The 22,919-nt window shown below is 52.8% G+C and overlaps 2 protein-coding genes across 12 annotated transcripts in view; one reads left to right on the top strand and one right to left on the bottom strand.

Annotated features, from left to right (window-relative positions):
* The window catches only part of Mroh1 (maestro heat like repeat family member 1), an 80,883-nt gene extending 62,209 nt beyond the window's left edge, over nucleotides 1–18,674 (top strand). For 8 of the 10 annotated variants that reach the window (XM_045143250.1, XM_045143253.1, XM_045143252.1 and 5 more), the window contains 16 exons: nucleotides 151–255; nucleotides 1,970–2,105; nucleotides 2,220–2,332; nucleotides 2,422–2,574; nucleotides 5,969–6,123; nucleotides 13,123–13,288; nucleotides 13,789–13,985; nucleotides 15,766–15,903; nucleotides 16,146–16,260; nucleotides 16,610–16,756; nucleotides 16,898–17,086; nucleotides 17,412–17,567; nucleotides 17,675–17,809; nucleotides 17,884–17,986; nucleotides 18,054–18,119; nucleotides 18,468–18,674. In XM_045143250.1, the coding sequence (XP_044999185.1) occupies nucleotides 151–255; nucleotides 1,970–2,105; nucleotides 2,220–2,332; nucleotides 2,422–2,574; nucleotides 5,969–6,123; nucleotides 13,123–13,288; nucleotides 13,789–13,985; nucleotides 15,766–15,903; nucleotides 16,146–16,260; nucleotides 16,610–16,756; nucleotides 16,898–17,086; nucleotides 17,412–17,567; nucleotides 17,675–17,809; nucleotides 17,884–17,986; nucleotides 18,054–18,119; nucleotides 18,468–18,553 (2,160 nt within the window). In that variant the 3' untranslated portion in view covers nucleotides 18,554–18,674. The remainder of the gene's footprint in view (nucleotides 1–150; nucleotides 256–1,969; nucleotides 2,106–2,219; nucleotides 2,333–2,421; nucleotides 2,575–5,968; nucleotides 6,124–13,122; nucleotides 13,289–13,788; nucleotides 13,986–15,765; nucleotides 15,904–16,145; nucleotides 16,261–16,609; nucleotides 16,757–16,897; nucleotides 17,087–17,411; nucleotides 17,568–17,674; nucleotides 17,810–17,883; nucleotides 17,987–18,053; nucleotides 18,120–18,467) is intronic. The other 2 variants (XM_045143254.1, XM_045143251.1) reach the window with 2 other exon arrangements.
* A 92-nt stretch (nucleotides 18,675–18,766) lies between these two features.
* Bop1 (BOP1 ribosomal biogenesis factor) overlaps nucleotides 18,767–22,919 on the bottom strand; it is a 45,101-nt gene continuing 40,948 nt past the window's right edge. For both annotated transcript variants that reach the window (XM_012948243.2, XM_045143255.1), the window contains 13 exons: nucleotides 21,470–21,624; nucleotides 21,281–21,398; nucleotides 21,107–21,208; nucleotides 20,818–21,030; nucleotides 20,581–20,742; nucleotides 20,391–20,471; nucleotides 20,248–20,317; nucleotides 20,027–20,159; nucleotides 19,767–19,947; nucleotides 19,408–19,696; nucleotides 19,236–19,320; nucleotides 19,054–19,161; nucleotides 18,767–18,979 (listed from right to left, as the gene is read on the bottom strand). In XM_012948243.2, the coding sequence (XP_012803697.2) occupies nucleotides 18,826–18,979; nucleotides 19,054–19,161; nucleotides 19,236–19,320; nucleotides 19,408–19,696; nucleotides 19,767–19,947; nucleotides 20,027–20,159; nucleotides 20,248–20,317; nucleotides 20,391–20,471; nucleotides 20,581–20,742; nucleotides 20,818–21,030; nucleotides 21,107–21,208; nucleotides 21,281–21,398; nucleotides 21,470–21,624 (1,851 nt within the window). In that variant the 3' untranslated portion in view covers nucleotides 18,767–18,825. The remainder of the gene's footprint in view (nucleotides 18,980–19,053; nucleotides 19,162–19,235; nucleotides 19,321–19,407; nucleotides 19,697–19,766; nucleotides 19,948–20,026; nucleotides 20,160–20,247; nucleotides 20,318–20,390; nucleotides 20,472–20,580; nucleotides 20,743–20,817; nucleotides 21,031–21,106; nucleotides 21,209–21,280; nucleotides 21,399–21,469; nucleotides 21,625–22,919) is intronic.

Raw genomic sequence — 22,919 nt, 5'->3', positions numbered from 1 at the left:
CAGGCCCTGGTGTGGGAGCCTCCCTGGTTCTCTGCCATCCCTGTAACTCCTGAAAGGTGGCAAGCATGCTGAGCTAGTCCTTGGGATCTATGCTTCTGCCCTGGGCTGCTCTCCAAGCTTGGCACCTGTGTGAACCCCACTTTTCTGCAGCACCTGAGCCCATGGATCAAGTCCCCGAGGGGTCATGAGCGGGCACGGGCTCTTGGCCTGGGTGCCTGCCTACTGCAGTTCTTCCTGGGGCATCTTCATGTCAGTGTGAGTATTGGACCCTCTCCTTGCGTGCCTCCTCTTAGGATCCGCCACCCACGTTCATGTTCCAAAGCACCCAAAGTTTTACTGACTCACCTTGTGCTGCTGTCCCAACTCATCCCATAGTTCTTTCTGACATGGATAGAGGATCTGTTGTGGCCAGGACTTTTCTAGGATCAGCCCAGGTGAACCAGTCTCTCAGAGTGTGGATGTGCCCAGATCTTCACTGTCAAGCCATTTGCTTTGACTGGTGCTGACTGTATGTGCTTGTATCAGTGTGGGTGCTTAACCGACACTGTGCATGTTAAGGACCTGTATCAGTTCAGACAGATTTTTGTTTGTTAGTTTGTTTTTTTGAGGTAGAGTCTCACTCTAGCCCAGGCTGACCTGGAATTCACTAAATTCACTATGTAGTCTCAGGGTGGCCTCAAACTCACGGCAATCCTCCTACCTCTGCCTCCCAAGCTGGGATTAAAGGTGTGCATGCCCGGTTAGTTCAGACAGATTTTTATAAACATCTTTTGAAACTTCTCATAATTGTTGTGGGATTTTACTCCCAGTAGATTTGCTGTTGTTTTTTGAGGTAGGGTCTCACTCTAGCCCAGGCTGACCTGGATCTCACTCTGTAGTTCCTCAAGCTCACAGAGATCTTCCTACCTCTACCTCCCGGGAGCTGGGATTAAAGGTGTGTGCCACCCTCACGCCTTTAATCCCAGCACTTGGGAGGCAGAGGTAGGAGGATTGCCATGAGTTCAAGGTCACCCTGAGATGACAGAGTTAATTCCAGGTCAGCCTGGACCAGAGTGAGACTCTACCTTGAAAAACCAAAAAAAAAAAAAAAAAAAAAAAAAGGTGTGTGCCACCATGCCCAGCTTTCTTGGTAGATTTTTTTTTTTTTTTTTTTTTTTTGAGAGAGAGAGACCAGGGTATGAGAGCCTCCTGCTGCCGCAAATGAACTGACCTATGCACTACTTTGTGCATTTGGCCTTACCCAGGTACTAGGAAATTGAACCTGGACTGGCAGGCTTTGCAAACAAGTGCCTTTAATTGCTGAACATTCTCTTCAGCCCTGTTGTGTTTGTTTTTAAGGTGCCCAAACTCATTTCTTCCTCCCTCCCTTGCTCCTTCACTCCATGCCCCAGGACCTTGAGCATGATAGGGAAGCACTCTATCACTGCGTCCTTAGCTCCCAAGCTTTCATTTTCTGTGTAGCCAAATCTGGCAGTTTCTCCACAGTTTATCTGGCCTTCCCTACTTGCTATCTTTCGTTGTGCTTTTCCCATAACCCTAGTCTGACTGGAGTTTGTTGGTCCGCATTGCCCTGAATCTGACCACAGAAAGAATAGCAGCTCCCTGTCTTCAGGTTCTGCATTCTGCATCCCCTCACCTGATCCCACAGGGATTTGCGCTCCAGGAAATGGTCTTCCCAAGGGTGGAAGCTCAGTCAACAGGGCTCTTATACCTTCTTCCCTTCCATGTAGGGCTCCTTCCTCATTCTCTGTCATCCTGCTGTTTGCACATACCTGTGCCTGCCCTCATGTTTAGGAGGATAGGTGGACCAGGTTGGGGTGGGAGTTGCTCACTGGGCAAACAACCATAGGAGGGCTCGGGGCTGTGGGGTCCAAACCACATGGTTCCCCTCTAGAAACTAGTGGTGTGGGTTGGACCCGACCATCCCCAGGAATTCCTATAGCCCAGACCCCTCCTCTCTGTTCCCTAGGCCCTGGTGCCCTTCCACAACCTGGGCCTCCTTGTTGGTCTCTTTTCTCCACGGTGTGCAGACATGTGGCCTGCCACGCGCCAGGAAGCTGTGGGCTGTGTCTACTCCCTGCTCTACTTACAGCTGGGCTATGAGGGTGAGCCCTGGTGGGGTCATGGGGGCTGTAGGATACGGAGCTGTCCCAGGAATCAAGCATGGAATTCAGGCCGTGAGATCAGCCAGAAAGGCCTCTGCCTATCCTTGTCCTCAGGCTTCTCTAGAGACTATCGTGATGATGTGGCTGAGCGGCTCCTGTCCCTCAGAGATGGTCTGGTGCACCCTGACCCCACCATCCTCTTCCATACCTGCCACAGCATCGCTCAGGTACTTGCCGTACACCTCCAGCTCCGAGGAGGCTGCGGCATTGGAGCTGACGCTGCTGCTGTGCTCTTCTGCTCTCTCCTTTCTCCCAGGTTATCGCCAAGCGCCTCCCACCAGACCAGCTCATCAGCTTCTTGCTGACCATGTTTGAGAGCCTGGGAGACCCTGACAAGAACTGTTCTCGTGCAGCCACTGTCATGGTCAACTGCCTGCTGAAGGAGCGGGGCAACATGTTACTCGAGAAGGTGGGGGCAGGACGCTGAGTACATCACGATGAGGACGGGGCTAGGGCTGGGTGCCCACGTCCTCCCTGTCTAGTGGCTCCTGTTTGATCGTCAGAGCTCAGCACATGCTGACTCTGGGCTTGATTTGAACAAATCCTTTTCTTACCTAAAAACTAGTTAGAACTTGATAAAAGCAACTCTGCTGAGAAATCAGGAAAGAAGAGGAAAATGTGAGCCTGATGTGGTTGTACCTCATCCCCAACCCCAGGCTTCGTAGTCCTACTCCTTTGTGAGGCAGCAATATCTCGTGATCCCAGAAGCTGGACGGGAAGGGCTTCAGCCAAGTATGGCGGCGCACATGGTAGTTCTATTGCTTGGAAGGTGGAAGCAGGAGGATTATAGGTTCAAGGCCAGCCTCAGCTATATAGGGAGTATATAGGTCATGAGACCCTGACTCAGAATACCACTCCCTTTAAAAAAACAAAGCCGGGCGTGGTGGTGCACACCTTTATTCCCAGCACTAGGGGTGCAGAGGTAGAAGGATCGCTGTGAGTTCGAGGCCACCCTTGAGACTACACAGTGAATTCCAGGTCCGCCTGGGCTAGAGAAAGACCCTACCTCAAAAAACAAAACAAAACCCTGCAAACGCTAATACTGAGGTGGTACTGTCTGAGCCCTTGGCCCCATTACCAGGGAAGGTATGGTTGCAGGGCATCATGCAAATCCCTGGGTGGCTGTCACTATGTCCCATTGCCTGCTTTCTGCAGTTGTTTACTTGTGCCTAGAGGGTCACAGCCCCACACCTGTGCTCTGTCATTTCCAAATGTGTATTGGAAGCAAGTGTGACTGGACACTGAGTGTGCGGCGGGCTGAAGCACACCACTGCACTCAGTCCTCTGGCTCCACCAAGCTGGATAGCCACAGAGTGGAGGATTGACGCTCCCAGAGATGCAGAGGGCTCTGGCTCAGCCCATCTTCTGGGGGGGAATTTTAGTTTCTGTGCTGAAGCAAAGCATCCCAGCAGAGATGTCCATAAGTAGAGCCACCTGAGGCACCCGAGTCTGGGCTGCCCTAGTTGACACCCTCCACTTATCCCTCCATATCCCCGTGTCCTGCAGGTGGCATGAAAGTGAGACCCCCATGTTGTTCTGGAGCTTGCCTACTGCTTGCCTCTTGGTGTATCACACTGGTTCATCTGTCACCTCTGAGCACTTGGTTAGCTCCCATGTGAAGTGTCTGGAAAAGAGCTGCCAGAGTCTTAGACCTTAGTTGCAACACACCTGGGGAGAAGAGGCCACTGGCGAGCACTCCTGGCTTTTGATGACTGAGGGCCCCTTGGGTGCCCTCTTTTGTTAGGACATCAGCCTTGCTCAATTCTCTGTTGGGTTGCCTGCACTTCCTTACTGATCGTAGACCTTATGCATTCTGGCAGTTCTATTGAAATATATATACATCAGGCAGAAATGGAACTTAGCAGTGGAGAAGAGAGTGTCTCTGCCTAGGCACCTTACAATGTGGTGTGACCCCTGGAGAGAGAGTGTCCAAGTGTCACTGGTGCTGATGGGAGAGGCTGAGGGTGTGCCTAATGGTACTCATGAAGGGACTGGAGCAGGAGGGGCACAGCATGGAGCTTGGGTCTGGGTTTGTTCTGAAAAAATAAAAATAAAAATGAAGAAAGAAAAAAAAGAAATCAGCACGAGCTCCTCAGGTTAGATGTCGGGAGCCACTCTGGTGGCTTTGCAGATAGAGGGAAGGGCTGGATTGGAGTTGGCTCCCAGGTGCATGGCTGGCCCCTGCACGTGTTGCTTCTCTGTCATCTGTTGGTGACCTCTTAGTTTGCTTCGACCTCTTGGCTATGAGAATGACGTGACAGTGAACAGATCTGCACAAATGCACCTCAAGGACTTGTTTTCAGTTCTTTGGGTGTATGCTCAGAAATGGGTTTGCTGACCATCTGCTATCGCTGCATTTAATATTTTGAGGAACCACAGGGTGGCTCTTTTTACTGTTCCAGTTGCAGCACAGAAGGGTTCCTGCTTCTCCATGTTCTCATCGACGCTATAATTTTCGGCTTTTCTTTTGCCAGTGGTCACCCTGATGGTGTGAGGTGTGGCTCACTGTGGCTTTGATTTGTGTTTATATGATGGGAATGATTCTGTGACATCCTTGCTTATGTTCCTGGCCATTTGTATATTGACTTTGGAGAAATGTCCATTCAGGCCAGTTTTTTTGGCAGTGAGCAGATGCCACAGCCTGTTGAGGCTGTAGTGGGCCAGGACATTGAGCCAGAAGATAAAGGCACAGAAATGCAAGGGGAGAGAGGGGAGTCACCCTGTTAGTGAGCTGTTGGCCATTCACTTTCTGCGCCTGAGGTCATCCAGTGACTAGATGCACACATTCTTGGTTGCAACAGTGATGAAGAAAGAACCCTGGTGTTTGTGTCGCCTGCTTCCTGTAGTAGCAAAGCACCCATGAGCTCAGGCAGGCATTGCCTCCAGGCCCTGGCTCTTCCTCTTGAAGGCCACTTCTAGTGCCAGTCTCATTCTTGTGTGCATTGCTTCCCTTTCTCCCTCTGCTTCCCAGCATGATTCCCGTACCATCCTGCTTCCAGCAGAAAGAGGCTGTGTCACATTAGTAGTGCCCATACTACATGCCCCTTACCAATTCCTGGAACACCACCTGTTGTGGCACCTCCCAGTGAGCACCCCTCCCCTCCGTCCCCCTCTCTCCGCCCTCTGCTCCATTGCTCTTGCTCTCACTTCTCAGGGCCTCCTGCCTGTTAGGCAAATGCTCTGTCGCTGAACTATGGCCCACTTGCTTCTGTGGGGAATCTGGGTTCTTATTCTGACTGCATAGTTTTTTGTTTTAATTTTCTTTTTTATTTGCATACGTGTGTGGCGTGTGAGTATGTGTATGGACATACCGGGACTCTTGCCGCTGTAAGTGAACATCAGGGGCTGGTGCCACTTTGTATCTGGCTCTACGTATGTGCTAGGAAAAATGAACCTGAGCCAGCGGGCTTTGTAAAGAAGTGCCCTCAGCTGCTGGGCCACCTCCCTATCCCTGACCGACTACTCACAGTGCAAGTGTGCTGCTCCTCCCCCAGTCCTGGGGTTGGACCCAAGGCTTCTCTCGTGCTAGGTAGATGCTGTGCTGCTAAGCTACATTTCCCAGCTGAGGCCAACAGCAGAGTTCTTAGCTGCTCACATCTAAGGATTGGCTTAGGTCTTTCAGCCTTAGGCAGGTGGCAGTCAGGAGCCCTGGGTTTCTAGGGACTTCCCTAGTAGGTCTCATGAGGGTTACCTGTGTGGTCCTGTCTTCCTGGACCTGGCATCAGGATATACCCCAGGCTGTCCCAACTGCATAGCCCGACTGCTGTGTCCCCCCCCCCCCACACACCCTATCCTGTCTGCAGGTACCTGAGATTGTGAGTGTACTGCGAGCCAAGCTGCGGGATACCCAGGAAGAGCACGTACTGCCGGCTGCCCAACACAGCATATACCTTCTGGCATCTCAGCACTGTGAGGCTGTTGTGTCCAGTCTCCTAGGAAGCCCTTTGCCTTTTGACAGGTACCTGTTACCCTGATCCTGCTGGGTGGAATTCCTTGTCTAGATTCTAGCCTTGAAGGCTTATTCTGCATGGTATGGTACTTGCTCCTCCACCTACCTGCCTCCACATCCTACCGTTTCTTTCCCTTCCTCCCTCTTTCCCTCTTTCTCTCTGTCTTTTTTCAAGGCAGGATCTCACTCTAGCCCAGACTGATCTGGAACTTTTTCTGTAGCCCCAGGCTGGCCTTGAATTGCGTAATACTCCTACATCTGCCTCCCAAGGGCTGGGTTTAAAGGTGTGTGCCACCATGCCCGGCTTGCATCCCAGCTTTTCTGAGTCGCCATGGACTTGAGCTTGTGGGACAGATTGTCACACGGGCAAAGGTCCCATCTCTCTGGCTTTCAAGGCTGCTGTCCTTCTGTCGGTATCTCAGGACCCTGGCTAAGGTCCTTCCTCAGCCTGTCTTGCTGGGCTTAGGCACTCTGTTGCTGCCATTGGGGACACTGCCCTTGTCTTCCTTTCTGGTCTCCCATGGCTGCCTGGCTGGTTCTCTGACTACAGTTCAGTGATTGCCTGCTGTGTCTATTTTCTCAGAGCTTGTTCTCTGCAGAGTACCATTACCTCTGATTAGACCCCCCTCTACTCCTCCATACTGTGACCACTCGGGGCCCCTCCAGGAGTTTGAGGACTCTTTTTTTTTTTTTTTTTTTTGAGGTAGGGTCTCACTGTAGCCCAGGTTGACCTGGAACTTATTCTGTAGTCCTAAACTGGCCTCGAACTCACAGCGATCCTCTTACCTCTTCCTACCAAGTTCTAGGATCAAAGGTGTACACCACCACACCTGCCTAAGTTTTGGGACTTATTCTTGTTTCTGTTTTTTTTTTTTTTTTTAAAGAAAAGATGTTTAATTTTTATTGAGAGAGGGGAGGGGAAAGAGGAAGAGGGAGAGAGAGAAAATGGCACACCAGGGCCTCCAGCCTTAATCGTTAAGCTATCTCTCCAGCTTGGGGATACTTATTCTCACCCTGTATCAATGTATCCCTCAAACCACCTCCCAGTCCCTCACCAAAGGCAGGGCTCTTCCCCATTCCTGCCCCTTCCTTCTGCCCTGATAGGCATGGACTTACTGGTGCCGTCCTGATTTTTCTTTGGTTGGGAAGCAAAGTCTAACCCTTGAGGCTCCTTCCTGTAGAGGTGCTGCATCTGCCACTAGGGTGCAAGATTTGTGTGTGTGGGTGCATCTCCAGCTTTTGTTCTTACCTGTATGCTTAGAGGCTTCTGTTCCCTGGTCTTAGGTTGTGCCTGGTGCCTCCTTCCCCTGTCATTGTCTGCTATTCTGTAGCCTGTGTTTCAGTCCTGTCCCTTTAAGCAATGAAGAGCTGTGTCTCACTACTTACACAGTACACTTAAATCTACTTCCTTTCGCCCTTTCTTCTGTTTCCTTCTGCTTTTTTTTTTTTTTACTTACTCCCATGCCATTTCATTTTGTTAAATATTTTTTTATTGATAACTTCCATAATTATAAACAATTATATCCCATGGTAATTCCCTTTCTCCTCCCCCCCACTTGCCCCTTTGAAACTCCACTCTCCATTTCCTTCTTTCTTTATTTGAGAGTTGGGGGGCCAGAGACAGAATGGGCATACCAGCCACCAAAAACAAACTCCAGACACATGCATCTGGGTACTGGGAAATCAAGTGCCTTAACTGGTAACTTCTCTCCAGCCCCCTCTTTAAAAAAAAAAAAAAGTTATAAAAAAGAAAAACAACAACAACAACAAAATGTTTATTGCTAGATGTGGTGGCACCCACCTTTAATCCCAGCACTTGGGAGGCAGAGGTAGGTGGATCACCATGAGTTCGAGGCTTCCTTGAGGCTACCTAGTGAATTCCAGATCAACCTGAGCTAGAGTGAGACTCTAACTCAAAAAGCAAAGATAAATAAAAATAAAAAAGTTTATTTACTTGCAGGCAGAGAGAGACACAGAGAGAGAGACACGAAGAGAATAGGCACACCAAGTCATTAGGCTTTGTCAGGCAAGCATCTTAACTGCTGAGCCATCTCTCTTGCCCTGCCTTTTCTTTTTTCTTTCTTTTTTTTTTTTTTTTTTGGTTTTTCAAGGTGGGGTCTCACTCTAGCCCAGGCTGACCTGGAATTCACTATGGAGTCTCAGGGTGGCCTCGAACTCATGGCAATCCTCCTACCTCTGCCTCCCAAGTGCTGGGATTAAAGGCGTGCGCCACCACGCCCAGCTCCTGCCTTTTCTTTTGACTCACCCGTTCTGTTTTCTTTCTATTTACTTACTGATTTTTGTTTATTAACAACTTCCATGATTGTAAAACATACCCCATGGTGATACCCTCCCTCTTCCCACTTACCCCATTGAAACTCCACTCTCCAACATACCCCTTCCCAATCTCAGTCAGTCTCTCTTTTACTTCTGATGTCTTGATCTTTTCCTTCTCTTATGATGGTCTTAAGTAGGTAGTATCAGGCACTATGAGGCCAGGGATATCCAGGCCGTTTTGTGCCTGGAGGGAGCATGTTGTAAGGAGTCCTACCCTTCCTTTGGCTCTTACATTCTTTCCGTCACCTCTTCTGCATTAGACCCTGAGCCTTGGAAGGTGTGATACAGATACTGCAGTATTGAACACTGTGGTCATTTCTTTCCATCACCATGATACCTTCTGAGTCATTGCAAGGTCACTGCCATCTGAAAAGAGAAGACTCTCAACCAAAAGTGAGAGTAGCATTAATAAAAGGGTGTGAACATTAACAGAAATGCTTACTGGGCAGTTTGATAAGCATAGTATATACATTTGGCCAGACAACAGCAGACGTTACACCCCTAGGGCTCATGACTACCCCTGTTTTAAGTTTTCAGTATCAGGGATGTATTCCTTCCCATGGAGCAGGCTTCCAGTCCAATTAGAGGGCAATTGGTTTCCCCCATAACAGACGTGCCACTATTGTACCCATTGGCTCATTTGGCCTGGCTGGCCAATTATAAGGCTTGCAATGTCCACTGATGAGTATCTTCACTGGTGATTTCTGTTTCTCCCATTGAACTGCATGCAGAATGGCTTCTTCAGCTTTCTGTCAGCTGGTCTACATGGAGGAGGTTATCAGCCCAGTTTGGGTTTCACTCTAGCCCAGGCTGGCCTGGAATTCATTATGTAGTCTCAGAGTAGCCTTGAACTCATGGTGTTCCTTCTACCTCTGTCTCCTGAGTGCTGGGATTAAAGGTGTGTGCCACCATGCCCAGTCTGTTCTGCTCCTTTCTAAGTTGATAGGGTCGCTGATCACTCTGTTTCTCCTACTCACTGGGATTGGAGTTTCACATGCTGTTTCTTTGCCATTAATGGCTGATCTGAGGGGTGGAGGGATGGTTTAACAGTTAATCCATTTGCCTTCAAAGCTAAAGGACCCAGGTTCGATTCTCCGGGACCTACATAATCTAGATGCACAAGTGGCTGAAGGCCCTGGTGTGCCCATTCTCCCCTTCCTCCTTCTGCCTCTTTCTCTCAAATAAGTAAATAAAAATAAAATATTTAAAGGTGACTTGATTCTCACTAATAAAGCTCAGGCCTTGGGTCACCCCTTAACTGAGCCCTGATAGGCCACCTATGTCCTACTGCTGTCTTCAGGAGGGAAGGGCTTTCCCCAGTCCCATGCTGTATGTGAATGGACTGAACAGGTTCCTTCTGGCCTCTTTGTTTAGTGTACTGCCATTGAAGACACTCTCTGTCTCCTCTGTGTGGTTTGGTGCTGTACACTGCCCAATCCCAAGGGGTATACTTGAGCAGTTTCCAGTCTGGGCTGTTAAGGATAATGTTTTAAAGGTCTTTTGGAGGGCAGAGCATTCAGCGCCTGGTCATACCCATGCAGGAGTGGAGTGGCTTGGGTGGGTCAGTAAGCTACAACTGCAACCTGTGTGCTAAGATTGGGATTCAGGTTCCTAAGTGGCTAGGGAAAGATCAAAAGACTATTTCTTATTTTTTTAATTATTTTTTTTTTTTTTGAGGTAGGGTTTTCACTGTAGTCCAGGCTGACCTGGGATTCACTGAGTCTCAGGGTGGCCTTGAACTCATGGCAATCCTCCTACCTCTGCCTCCTGGGTGCTGGGATTAAAGGTGTGCGCCGCCACGCCCGGCTCATTTTTATTTTATTTGAGAGCAACAGACAGAGAGAGAAAGAGGTAGAGAGAGAGAGCATGGGCATGCCAGGGCCTCCAGCCACTGCAGATGAACTCTAGATGCATGCATCACCTTGTGCATATGGTTTTTACATGGGTCCTGGGGAATCGAGCCTTGAACCAGGGTCTTTAGGCTTCACAGGCAAGCACTTAACTGCTAAGCCATTTCCCCAGCCCCTCATTTTTAGGGCCTCCAGCCACTGCAAACGAACTCCAGATGCATGTGTCTCTTTGTGCATTTGGCTTATGTGTGTCCTGGGACATTGAACCAGAGTCCTTTGGTTTTGCAAGCAAACACCTTAACCACTAAGCTATCCCTCCAGCCTAAGATTATGTCTTTTTTTTTTTTTTTTTCTTCTCTTTTTGGTTTTTCAAGGTAGGGTTTCATTCTAGCTCAGGCTGACCTGGAATTCACTCTGTAGTCGAACTCATGGTGATCCTCCTACCTCTGCCTCCTGAATGCTGGGATGAAAGGCGTGCATCACCAAAAGACTCTTTCTTTCTTTCTTTTTTTGAGGTAGGGTCTCACTCTAGCCAAGGCTGATCTGGAATTCACTATGTAATCTCAGGGTGGCCTCGAACTAACAGCGATTCTCCTACCTCTGCCTCCCCAGTGTTGGAATTAAAGGTGTGTGCCACCACACCCAACTGTGAGAGATGATATGGAGAATCATGTTCACCCACCATACATGGTTTGTGGCTGCTGTTGCAATGTGAGCATTGCAGCAGCAGGCGTAACTAGTTGCATCAGAGATCATGTGGTCCACCAGAATCCAAACGATTTGTGTTCTGGCCTTTCAGACACTCTGGCCCTGCCCTGGATACAGGTGAGCTTGGCTGCTTATGCTGCCAGCCATCGGGATTGAGCCTGTCTTCCCGGTGCTTGGGTGTTGGTCATGCATCCTAGTCAGCATGGGACTTGGCTTTGCTATCCTTGGGGATTCTGTTCTTTGTTTCTCATCCTTGCATCTCGGTCTCTGCCACTTTTTTGTTACTGCTTTTTAAAAAATTTATTTGTTTATTTGAGAGAGGTAAAGAGGGAGAGGTAGAGAGAATGGGCACACCAGGGCTTCCAGCCACTGCAAACAAACTCCAGATGCATGTGCCACCTTGTGCATCTGGCTTACATGGGTCCTGGGGAATCGAACTGAGGTCCTTTGGCTTTGCAGGCAAGCGCCTTAACCACTAAGCCATCTCTCCAGCCCTTGTTATTGCTTTTTCAAGGTAGGGTCTCACATTAGCCCAGACTGACCTGATACTCACTTTGTAGCCCAGGTTGGCCTCAAAGTACTCTCTGCAATCCTCTTGCCTCAGCCTCTCGAGTACTGCACCACTACCACACCTGGCTTCTGCCACTTTTCTTTAGAGTACAAATTCCAATTTTAAAAAAAATTGAGGGGGGCTGGTACCAGAAACATCCACTTTCCCTTTCTCTCTTTTTAAAAAAAATGTTAGCCGGGCGTTGTGGCACATGCCTTTAATCTCAGCACTCAGGAGGAGAGGTAGGAGGATCACCATGAGTTCAAGGCCACCCTGAGACTACATAGTGGGTTCCAGGTCAGCCTGGGCTAGAGTGAGATCCTACCTTGAAAAACAAAAGCAAAAAAAATTATTTTACTTAAAGAGAATTGTCATGCCAGGGCCTCAGCCACTGACAATCAAACTCCAGACACCTGTGCCACCTAGTAGGCATGTGTGATCTTGCACTTGCCTCCCCTTCTAAGCATCTGGCTTACATGGGATCTGTTTTGTTAGCCAGGCGTGGTTGTGCACGCCTTTAGTCCCAGCACTCGGGCGGCAGAGGTAGGAGGATCATCATGAGTTTGAGGCCACCCTGAGACTTCATAGTGAATTCCAGGGCTACAGTGAGACCCTACCTCAAAAAACAACGCTGTTATGAAGTTTCACTAGACATTTGTCATAAATCTGCAGGCACATGGACAGCTGCTTCCAGTGTTCCGGGCAGTGCTGTCAGAGGCCTTTCTCTGCCACCTGTGGTGTCCCAGTGGTCTCCCTGTGCAGCCAGAATTATGTTTTTTTTTTCTCAATTTTTTTTTTTTTTGTGGGTGTTTTTTGAGGTAGTTCTCACTCTAGTCCAGGCTGACCTGTAACTCACCGTATAGTTTCAGGGTGGCCTTGAACTCATGGTGACCCACCTACTACCTCTGCCTCCCAAGAGCTGGGATTAAAGGCGTGCACCACCACACACACCTGGCTTTTTTTTCAGATTTTTTTATTAACAACTTCCATGATTATATATATAAAAAAAAATCCCATGGTAATACCCTCCCTCCCCCCTTCCCCCTTTGAAACTCCATTCTCCATCATATCCCCTCCCCATCTCAATCAGTCTGTCTTTTATTTTGATGTCATGATCTTTCCCTCTTCTTGTGATGGTCCTGTGTAGGTAGTGTCAGGCACTGGGAGGTCATGGACATCCAGGCCATTTTGTGTCTGGGGAGAACAGGTGTCCAGTGGTCTCCCTGTGCAGCCAGAATTCTTAATGTACCTGGTCCTCTGACCACATGCTGCCTCCTCTGGAGGAACTTGTTTCTTTCTGGTGGGTCCCTGCCTTCAGCTTTGTGTACAAACCCACAGTTTTCTCCCTTTTTAGACCCATGGGGGGTCACAGGAAGGAACAAGTTGAGGTTTGACGTCCCAAAATAATTTATTTCCCTTTCAGTTGAAGCTGAGTCTACCATGTCTGAGCTTTATGGACTGGGTGGGGAACCAAAGTGCCAGTGGTAGGTGAACAGGGACACAACTGGCCCAAGTGCTGGCGCTACCCATGGCTCAAAGTGACATTTCTTCCTCCTGCTCCAGTCATACCTGTGCCCTGTGGCGGGCACTGGCTGTGGAACCTGGCCTTGCCACTCAGGTCCTGGGGCTGCTCCTAGAGAAGTTGAGCAGGGATGTCCCGTTCAAAGAGAGTCGAACTTTCCTGCTGGGCAGCACTCCTGACCGTGTGGCCACACTGCTGCCTCTTGCGGTGAGTATGAACTCCCAGGTCCACATCCTATGCTGCCCCTGCCTCCCACAGGAGGCCTGAGTGCCCTAAAGGCACCTGGCAGCTGTGTTGGGGTTCGGGTGCTGCAAGCTTGGGGCCCAGGCTCATAAAGCCTGGCAGGTGTTGGTCCCCAAGGGAGCCCACTTGATGTTTTATCCTGTGGAGGAAAAAACTAAACCCAGCCTGGACACACTTTAAGCCATAAAGCAGCTGTGAGAATTCTTTCCTCCTCTCTAAGGAACCAAGAACAGATGGTCTGAGACTTGCCCCCATAAAGACCATACTGCTCCCCTGCTCTGTCTCCTGCTGAGAATCAAGCTGTATAGGGTCCTTTACACCCCATGGTCCCTTGTACCATGTCTGTCTGTCTCACTCTGGCGACCCAAGACCTCCACTGCACTTTTGGGTCCTAGAGTGGCAGTGCCGACGTGGCTGTGGCCTAAAGGGAGGTCGAGGTCTAACCCTGTGATGGCTCTGCCCAGGCCACCTGTGCGCTGCATGAAGTTGTGTCTGCCCCGTCGTCAGGAAGCGCCGTGCTGGAGCTCTATCCCCAGCTCTTTGTGGAGCTCCTGCTACGAGTCAGCTGTACTGTGGGTGTCCAGCTTCCCCGTAGCCTGCTTGGTAAGGAGCGGAAGAGCACTAACCCAGCACTGGCCACCAGGAGCCTTGAGCCATGCAGGTAACGTGGTACTTCTTGCCTGCCACCCCCAGTCCTGATGAGTGAACCCAGTGCGTGTGCAATGTGTAATGTTGGAGGTAGAGAGGGTAGGGTTCCAACTGCCTTGCCCTGAGGAAAAGAGCTTTTTTTGAGCTGGAATTCACTATGTAGTCCCAGGGTGGCCTCAAACTCATGGCGATCCACCTACCTCTGCCTCCTGAGTGCTGGGGACTCTGCCACTCCTGGCTGAAAAGGGCATTTTTAAAGACCCTCTCGTCTAAACAGTGGTAGCTCCACTGAGAGGGGTGGTCATTGTGACACCCATGGACACTTATTCTGGGATTGAAGGTCTCCCTGGCCACAGCTGCCTTGGGTCTCTTCTCATCACTGTAGGCAGGTCCAGGCTCAGGTAGGGGTCACCATCAACCCATGTGGGGCCAGGCTAGTGTACTGGACCTTTTTGTTATGAACTTTAACTGTCCCCTGAATGCTAGTGCTGGCCTTGTTCCATGCAGTCCCTAGTGGGCCAGTTTGAGCAGAGGAAACTGCTGCTCCTCAGGGGAGGCCAGACAGTGCCACCCAAACTCCAGGATGGGAAGTTGACAGTCTGGACCACCATGCTGCCCACCAGGAGTCTGGCTTCAGGTATACACCTTGGCCACATCATGGTGGACAGCCACCACTCCAGGATTAGCCACAGGATCAGCTTGGCCAGACCTGGCATTGTTACAAGTCAGCTTATATTGCTGTGAAAGCTCCAGGAAGCCTGAAGCTGAGGCACTTACAGAACATAGCTCATAGAAGCCACTGGCCACTAAGCCAGGACCCTGCAGACACATCCTTCATGTCCTTCATGAGCACACAGGCCCAGGGGAACCTCTCCAAACGCTCACACACCCTGAACTAAGTGCATGCTTCCACTGTAGAGGTGCAGCGAGTGGGTAATTCTCACCTGGACCGTATGTGGGCCTTGGATCAGATGGTACCTTAGATTAGCCTGGAGGTATGGAATGCCCACAGAGCTGCTTAAGCTGGGGCCTTTCTCTGGTCTTGCCCATGCTAAGTGTCCTCATAGGTATGCTGTGGGCATCTGCTTCCAAGATTCCGGAGTTGCCCTCTGGCTCTCTCCCCCTGGGAAAGCAAGCCAGATGATGGGGCCCTTGCAGATGCTCTAAGGCTGTTTTGTTGGTCAAGAACATACTACCTTAGGCACAGTGGCACACATCTGTAATCCCAGCACTCAGGAGGCAGAGGTTAGAGGGTTGCTGAGTTCGAGGCCACTCTGAGACTACATAGTGAATTCCAGGTCAGCCTGTGCTAGAGTGAGACCTTACCTCAAAAAAAAACAAACACATTACCTGAGGACATTCATGAGGAGGTCCTGGGCAGAGCAGAAGTCTCAGCACCTGCAGTCCACGCTGCCAGTGCCCTAGGCTGCTCCTCTAGCCCCTGGTAAGCCCTCAGTCTCCAGGACAAATGCTAGATCGTTGCTGCGATGTAGGAAAGCTACCACCTCAGCTCTCCTGTTAGGCCCAGAGGTGGACTGGCTGGGCCTTGAGAAAGTACTTAGGTCTTGTGACTTGCGTTGGCATGGCTGGTACTTGTTAACACCCTAGCAGTTGGTAACCAGGGCTGCCCAAGCTAGTTCCTTCCAGGACAGCACATTGGTCTTTGCCCGGTTACCACATCTGAGCAACACCCACAAGCCTCTAGGCCTACTGGGGGGAAGATGGCACTGGCAGCATGTGATGGCCCAGGCAGGGGCATCCTTTGGCAGCTCTGGGCCATCATGTCCCCACAGCTCTGCAGTGGACACTTTGCAAACCATGATGCTTCGAGGTGGCAACGAAGACGTGGTGCAGTGCATGGAGCTGAAGGGTGGCTGGGAGTTACTCAGGACCTCAACAGGACATGAGGATGGGGTTACCCATCTGGCCAGGTAAGCAGTTCAGGTGCCCCTCAGAAGCAGCAGGGAGGACTTTGTGGGTGGAAAGAACATCCCAGGAGGTGTGTGCCTGAGGACGTACAAGACCTGGAACGGGACGCCTGGGGCTCTAGCCATGCACAGTGGCAGGTGGAGTGCCTGTCCTCAAGCTGTGAGTCAGACTGGGTAGAAAGAAGTCTGCCAGCATCCATCATGGTGAGCAGCTCTAGCCCCTGCCCCTTGGGGCCTTTCTCCAGTGCCATGGCAAAGTGTGCAGGCCCCCGGCTCCCCCCGGTGATGAAGGCACTGGCATGCACCCAGAGCAGCGTGTATGAGATCCAGAGAGTCACCTCCACAGCCTTCCTGGCAGAGGTAGGACCCTTATGGGAAAAAGATATGAACAAGTCTCCTGCTCTGGAATGGGCACAAACAGGCCAGCTCCAACCTATGCCAATTTGCTCAGCCCTGCCTGGTAATACCCTTCATGGGCCGGCCAGGTGATGGTGGCCTTCGAGGCTAGATGCTGAAAGCCTGCTCAAGGCCATGACAATGGAAGACCAAGGTGGAAGTCAGGCAAAGATGGGGTGGGTTACTAGTCCTGAGAGGGAGCAAGCCCTCAGCCTACTTAGAGATCCCCTCCAGTTCTGGGTGCCTCCTACCAGTTGGGCCTAGGTTGATGGAGGTCAGTGGGCATAGGTGGTCATAGCAACTTTGCCTCTAGCTGCTCAGCAGCAATGTAGTCAATGACCTGATGCTCCTGGAGCCATTACTGGAGAGCCTGGCTGCCCGGCAGAAGGATTCAAGTGCCAGTGTGCGGCGTCTGGTACTACGTGGCCTGGCCAACATTGCTTCTGGCTCTCCTGATAAGGTTGGCTGCTTCCCCCGACCCCCAACCTTCTTAACAAGAGGCCTGGAGACATGGCTGCATGTAGAGGGAGGTATGCTCAGGGCAGGGGTTTACCTGTAGGGTGGAACAGATTAAAGTACAGGGGTCACCATCCTACCCTAGGTGCGGGCCCATGGCCCCCAGCTCCTGACAGCCATGATCAGTGGGCTGGACGATGGGGATGACCCACACAGCCTGGTAGCCCTGGAAGCCATGGTGGGCCTTGCACGGCTGCTGGACCTCGTGGAGCCCTGGGACCTGCGCTTGGTGCTGCTGCACACAGCCATCCGCATCCGGCCCTTCTTTGACAGTGTAAGCCCAACTCCTGACCCTCAGCCAGGTCCTTCAAGCTGTGCTCATTGCTGCTAGACAGATCCCTTTGAGTGCAGACTAATCTAGGCCCGTAGCAGTTACTACTTGGCTGGTCCTGGCTCCCCTCCTCAGTCATAGGGGCTCCTTTTAGTGCCAGCACTGCCTGACCAGCTATGCTTGTTCCGCCCCCAAAGCAGCTGCAGGATTCCTCATGCCGCATGTGCCTCTGGCATGGGGCAGTGAGGGTGGCACAATGGAAGGGACCCAGAATGCATGCAAGCCTAGGGCAGGAGCCGTGGAGGTAACGTGACCACAACCCTGACAGGAGAGAGTGGAGTTCAGGACAGCATCCATTCGCCTTTTTGGGCACCTCAACAAGGTCTGTCATAAGGACTGTGAGGACGTCTTCCTGGAGCAGGTTGTGGGGGGACTGGTCCCCCTCCTGCTGCACCTGCAGGACCCACAGAGTCCTGTGGCCATGGTGAGAAGCCTCTGGTGAGCGGTTGGCATTTTGGGCTCAGTACTGCCTCCTGCAGGCCTGGGAGAGGCAACCAGCATGGAACTTGGGCTCAGCATCCTATCCCACAGGCCTGTAGGTTTGCCTTGTGCATGTGTGTGCCCCACTTGGAGTGTGTGGAGCTGGCGGCTGCCTTCCAGAAGCACCTACAAGAGGACCGCAGTATGCATTTTGGAGAATTCCTCAATTCCACCTGCAAGCACCTGGTAAGGTGGGTTCCTGTGGGAGGGACACTGCCCGTGCTGGGCGCAGGGCTCTCCCTACAACTTCGCTTCTGCAGATGCACCACTTTCCTGACCTGTTGGGCCGCCTAGTAAGCACCAACCTATTCTACTTCAAGAGCAGCTGGGATGATGTCCGGGCCGCTGCTCCCATGTTCATAGGTAAGTGGGCTCCCCTTGGCCCTGTGCCCCAGTGTGTATACTGCACAGCTGACCCCACCTGCCACAGGGTTCCTGGTGCTGCACGCAGAGCCCGAGCACAGAGCACAAGTGGACCTGGAGCAGCTCACTGCAGGTCAGCACCCTCCAATACACGCCTCGCGCCCCCTTGCACCACCCCACCCTGCCCATCTCTGTGGGGGCCCTGCTGACCCTGTGGGCACCTACAGGGACTAAGTGATTTTCCTGGATTTCAGGACTTTTTTTTCCCCCCTGTCACTGGTGACCTCATCGTCTCTAGTAATTCACGGAAACTTCTTAACTGTTCCAAAAGAGCTTAAAAAACACTAAAAAAGGAAAAACTATCTTTCCGTTGGCTCCCGAGCCCTCCCAGCAGAGGCCTGTCTGTTTGGAAGGCAGTGGGCGGCCCCACGCACAGGCCCAGGCATGTGCACAACTGGCCATTCCTCCACTCTGCTCATAGCACTGCAACTCCTTCTGAGGGACCCAGTGCCTGGAGTGCGAGAGAAGGCTGCTGAGACACTGGGACGCCTGGTCAAGTTTGCCTGAGGCTGAGCGCATCCCCACATGCAATATACCAGCTGGCCCTGCCTGGAGGACTCTGCTGTCAGGCAGGGCCAAGACTGTGCACCGTGACCTGCTACCCAATAAAGCCCTTTAGTCCTCAGCAGTGATGGAGCCTTTCCTTCTGATGAGGCTAGGAAGGTGGTGGGGCCTGGGGTGCTGTCAGTCAGGGGCCCCAGTCAAGAATGGTAGGCATAGCAGTGTGGAAGGATCTATTGAAAGTACTTGATCTTGGGACACCACAGCAGGACACCAACCTAGCTGAACAGTCGGATGGTGCCATCGGCCCCAGAGGAGAAGACCCACGGCTGTGTGGGATGGAAGGCCACGTCCAAGACACCCAGCTCTCGAGTCAGCACATGCCCCTTGAGCACTTTGACGGGCACCAGCAGAGGGTTCTGCAGCAGGTCACTGTGGAAGAAAGGGGCTCAGGACCCAGTGGGAAGGTCTCCTTGGGGAGGGGTTGGGCAGGAATCAGCACTCACTTATACACCATGCCGTGACAGACAATGACACTGCCATCATCAGAGCCAGATGCGAAGAGTGGATACCGGGGATGGAAGGCTACAGCACGCAAGGCCTTCTTGTGGTGCCTGAGGATGACTAGATTCAGCATGTGCTCGGGCTGTAGTAGCCTCACTGGCTAGCCCACCCCACCCCACCTCACCTCAGGACTTTGTATGGCTTTGTGGAAAGATCCAGGTCAAACCACACCAGCTTGCTGTCATAGCTGCCACAGATGATGTTATCACCTAGAGCCAGAGGCAATGTGGCTTATCCTCACCTGACCTGCAGGGTATATCCCCCATCCTCACTTAAAGAACCCATGTTTCCCTCACCTGCAGGGTGCACAGCCAGGCTAGACACCCACTTGCAGTTGGGCATCAGCTTCTTGGTGAGCTCCTGGCGTAGCAGGTGGTAAACACGGACACTGCGTTGAGAGGCCACGAGCAGGAAAGGCCGGGTAGGGTGGAAAGCCACACGCTGTACCTGCCCGTGGCTGCGGCGAAATGGGCTCTGGCTGCGCCGCCGACTCAGCTGGTGGATCAGCACCTGGGTGTGCCCTGGGCTGGCTAGCACCACAGCCAAGTAGTCACCTCGCCCATGCCAGGTCACCTGGGTCACTGGCTGCAGGAGAGCAATACCAGTTGACTGGCTGACCAGGGCTCACCTCCGCCCCACTCCTCTCAACACAAACCTTGCCATGGCAGATGCGCAGCCGTAAGCCCTCTAGGCGCTCTTCTCCAGAGGCCTCCAGCCAGCGGGCAGGCTGCAGTGCCGGCTCCACAGGTGTGGTGACAGCATCCAGCAGTTGGTCAGTGCTGCTCACCAGCAGCCGGTCCCCCAGCGCTGGGTTCAGCAGTAGCACTGCATCATCCCTGAAAGCAGCACCAGACACAGTCCCTCAGAGTCCCTGATCCCTTGCCCTCAGCCCTAACCTTCAAGCCCTACGCTCACATGGCTGCGGCTACCAGGCAAATGGCAGAGTTGGGGTTCCAGGCAATGCTCTTCACCACACCTCCTACATGAACAGTCCTCATACAGCGGGCAGTAGCCACCTCCCAGAGTCGTACTGAGCCATCATCTGAACCTGGATGTGACAAGGGATGCTGTTAGCAACTGGCCCATCCTCCGGGGACCCCCCCCTTCCCCACACCCACCCTTAAGCCAGTTCCCACCTGAAGCCAGCCACTGGCCCCCTGGAGAGACACTGAGGCAGCGGACAAGGTCACTGTGGCCTCTGTAAACCTGCAGAGGAGGAGCAGTGAGGAGACAGCCCCCAGTGTGCCTGCCCGCTGTCCAGTCCGGTCCCCCAACTCACCAGGGCCTGGCACACGGGGAAAGGCTGCAAGTCCCTCGGCCGTGGAAGTTTAGGGATGAGATCTTCAGGATCTACATTCACCTGGGCAGCAGAGCATTCACTCAGTTTCACTCCCTCCCACAGCCCAGGGTGAGCTCCCACCACTCCGCACCCTGCATTCCCATCGCCCTGCCGTGGCTGCCCCACATACCCTCATCTTGCGCTGCCGAGGGCACAGGTATAAATCAAGGCAGCGCTCAAAGCGCTCCTGAATAAAGCGGCCATAAGCAGGCACAGCTCTCAGGCTCAGGAACTTCTGTGGCAGGAAGTTATGTTTTCTCTCACTGGGCTCCTGCTGTGTCCATGTTAAGCGCTGGGGAGATGGGAGACACGTGAATAGGGAACAGGGGACATAGTTGGGGCTCAGACATACTTCCTGCAGGCCTACCTCCTCCTCGCTGGGCAGGTACTCTGGGGGTGGGTTGTAGGACTCAGCGTGGCCAGGCAGGGCAAGCTTGGGTGCGGGAACATGCATCTTGTGGCGTCCCAGCACAGCATTGGGATCCTCCTGGGCCCACAGGTCATAGAAATTGGGGGTGGTGTCTCGGGGCCTACGGGGCTGGATCCAGCCCATCTTGATGGCGTGTACCATGCGAGACACCTGCACACAGAGGCAAGGTCAGGAAGCGGGTACCAGCACAGGGCCTCGCCCGAGGGGATGGGTGGGTGGTGCACACCTTTTCCTTCTCTACCAGGGATGGAATGAAGCTGCGCTTGTCAGCTGGGCGGTTGGTCACAGGATGGATCATGATGTCACTGCTGAAGAAATCCACAGCAGGCTGGGGAGAAGATGGATGTTAGGCTGGAATCTTGCATATACCTCAGATCCCAAGGTTGGATGCTATTCTTACCTCGTATGGGTTGAAGTTCACGTCCCCAAACTGGCCTTTCTGCAGTCGTTGCACCAGGGCCACCTGCTCATCCGTCAGCCGAAGGTCGTGCCCTGTCATCCGGTCCTGCACAGTGCGCCTGGAGGACAGCCAGTCAGAGCCCCTCTCCCGGCAGGAGGAATCCAGGCCCTGCCCCAAGGCCTAACTCACCAGAAATCTGGATCATCCATCTTGTCTAGGAACTGGTCCAGCTCATCCCGGGTCCGAAGGGGCTTGTAGATGCGCTTGCCGTCCAAGTCGTAGCCCACATGTGGGAAGTCGTCATACCATGCCAGAGGCACATTGCCCACAGTGTTCCTGATGTCCTGCAGGTATGGCCACCACATTAGCACCTGTCCCTACAATGTCTAGCTCTTTCAAGCCACCCAGGGATAGAGGGGAAAGAGTGAAGGAACCAGCCTAGAGTGCCCAGAGGCCAGCTGACCTGAAGTGTGCCCTAGCCTTGGCCCTGGGGTCTGACGTGGCACGGCGGCCAGCGCTACCCCGCCCCCAGCCTTTGGAGGCGCCGGAGCTTTACCTTCACATTTTCCACTGAAGTGATGCCAACCCTGGCCTCCCCCTCGCTGGATTCCTTGGCCAGGGCTCTGGGCAGCCACAGACAGAGATGACCTCATCGCCCATGGGCTCCCTCCCCTGGCAAGGGCCTTAGGCAGAAGTGGGTAGCTTGAAGGCAGGGACCATGGGAAGACCCTGCCCCATCCATTCCATAGGGAGACAGATCTCTGTGTTCTGCTGGGCAGGTGGCCAAGGACCCCCTCCCAGCTCTGCTAGTCTTTCCCCTCCCCCTTTGGTGGGCAGAGCAGCCACATTCCTGGACACACATTCCTGGTTTCAGCCCCTGCCAGCCACCACCCTCACTCCTCCCAGCCTGGGGACTGCTGCCCAGGCGTCCACTTCCTGCAACAGTAGCTACAGGGGGGAAGGGCTCAAAAAAAAACTAGCACAGCTGGGTGCCAGCAGCCCCTCAGCAGCATGACAGGATCCCTTGGGCCCTGCCCCCCTACACCTGCCCACATCAGCCCCTAAGCAGGCTCATCCCTAGGCACTGCCATAGGCTGGCTGTGCTCTCCGTCTGCACAGACCACCTTCAAACTGGAGCCTCTGAAGAAGACATAGTTTTTATCTGCTTGTGCCTTGGCCTTGTGCCTTGGGGAGGGGGTTAGTACTATAGGCCCGCAAGCAGGAGTAAGTGAGACTTAGAGGTCCTGGCAGAAGGCCCGTCTTGGGTCAGACCTGAAGGGGCAGGTGCAGGACAAGCAGGCTGCCCCTCCCCACAATCTCTAGGCTGGTAGAGCTTACTTTCAGCCCCTCCATACTGCTCTGGGCTGCCCCTGCACAGGCCTGGCACAAAAGGCCCAAGTGCACAAGGTGGGGAAGACAGACAGGGCGCGGCCAGGCACCTGGGGCCAGGGCAGCTGGGTGAACTTAGGCATGCCAGGGGAGAAAGCCTTTGGGTTCCTGCTTCACCCTCCTCCACCGTGCTGAGCGGGTGGGGCCAGCGCCGTAGTCTTGGGGCCCTAGTAGCACCCAAGAAACTCCCTGATACCCTTCATTTCCCAGCCAGAAAGATGCTCCTGGACCCTGCGCGCGCCGGCAGGCT

This window comes from Jaculus jaculus, chromosome 2, assembly GCF_020740685.1.
Source record: "Jaculus jaculus isolate mJacJac1 chromosome 2, mJacJac1.mat.Y.cur, whole genome shotgun sequence".
Classification (NCBI taxonomy): Eukaryota; Metazoa; Chordata; class Mammalia; order Rodentia; family Dipodidae; genus Jaculus; species Jaculus jaculus.
Note: the sequence above shows the minus strand (reverse complement) of the source record. Positions and strands in the feature narration are given on the sequence as shown.